This window comes from Sinocyclocheilus grahami, unplaced genomic scaffold (assembly GCF_001515645.1).
Source record: "Sinocyclocheilus grahami isolate Dianchi unplaced genomic scaffold, SAMN03320097.WGS_v1.1 scaffold14598.1, whole genome shotgun sequence".
NCBI classification, from domain to species: Eukaryota; Metazoa; Chordata; class Actinopteri; order Cypriniformes; family Cyprinidae; genus Sinocyclocheilus; species Sinocyclocheilus grahami.
Window position 1 is genome coordinate 1 of NW_015515403.1, and position 826 is coordinate 826.

Below are 826 nucleotides of genomic sequence, written 5' to 3' on the forward strand. Positions count from 1 at the left end.
TTTTTTTTTTTCATGAAAATGTTTATTTGGCATCATGAACAACTGGAAAAAATCACACTGATTGGTCAGAAAGTGCGGGGACCGTGTTTGGATTGATTCTTTGATTTATGTCTGCATTAAAAGCATTGTGATTTGTTCAAATTAATGCATTTTTTTAAAGCTTTTTTTTTTATATATGAATATTTTAATATCTCCTGGGTAAAGGATGAGGAGAAGGAGAGAGGTATTAAGAGAGAAGAATCCAAAGATGATGATGATAATGAAGACGGCAGCAGCAACAACAACGCTGATGAATATGACCCACTGGAGGCAGAAGACGCAGACGACTATGATGGCGACGGTAGGGGTCACACTGATTGCACCTGGATCCTCAAGCACACTTCTGATCCGTTTTGAATCTTTGATCCAGAAACTGATCCTTTGTGCTCCTCAGATAAAGATGATGAAGACTCAAATGGCAGAGACAGAAGAGACAACCGGCGAGATGAGCAGAAGTCCAAAGAGAGGTCATCTAAAGATAAAGTGAGTCAACAACATCTCCTTTTGCAACACCAAAAGTTTCTGATAGTGAGAGGAGTGTAATGCTGTATTATTTCAATCTGTCTGTAGGATGAGAAGAAAAAGCAGATGGTGACGTTTAACAAGGATCTGCTGATGGCCTTTGTGTACTTCGACCAGAGTCACTGCGGCTACCTGCTGGAGAAGGACTTGGAGGAGATCGTGTACACGCTGGGCTTGCATCTCTCCAGAGCTCAGGTGCTGCTTCTGTGCAGTGTTGTGTGTTTAGTTTAGGGATGCACGATATATCGGCCACCATATCGGTATC

The 826-nt window shown here is 41.8% G+C and overlaps 1 protein-coding gene across 1 annotated transcript; it reads left to right on the forward strand.

Annotated features, from left to right (window-relative positions):
* Positions 1-140: 140 nt before the first annotated feature.
* On the forward strand, positions 141-756 carry LOC107579139 (cell division cycle and apoptosis regulator protein 1-like; the record flags this gene model as incomplete). Its single annotated transcript, XM_016265001.1, has 3 exons — positions 141-340; positions 434-522; positions 610-756. Coding segments are annotated over exons 1-3 (432 nt in total), but the record flags the coding sequence as incomplete, so codon positions are not given.
* Positions 757-826: the final 70 nt, after the last annotated feature.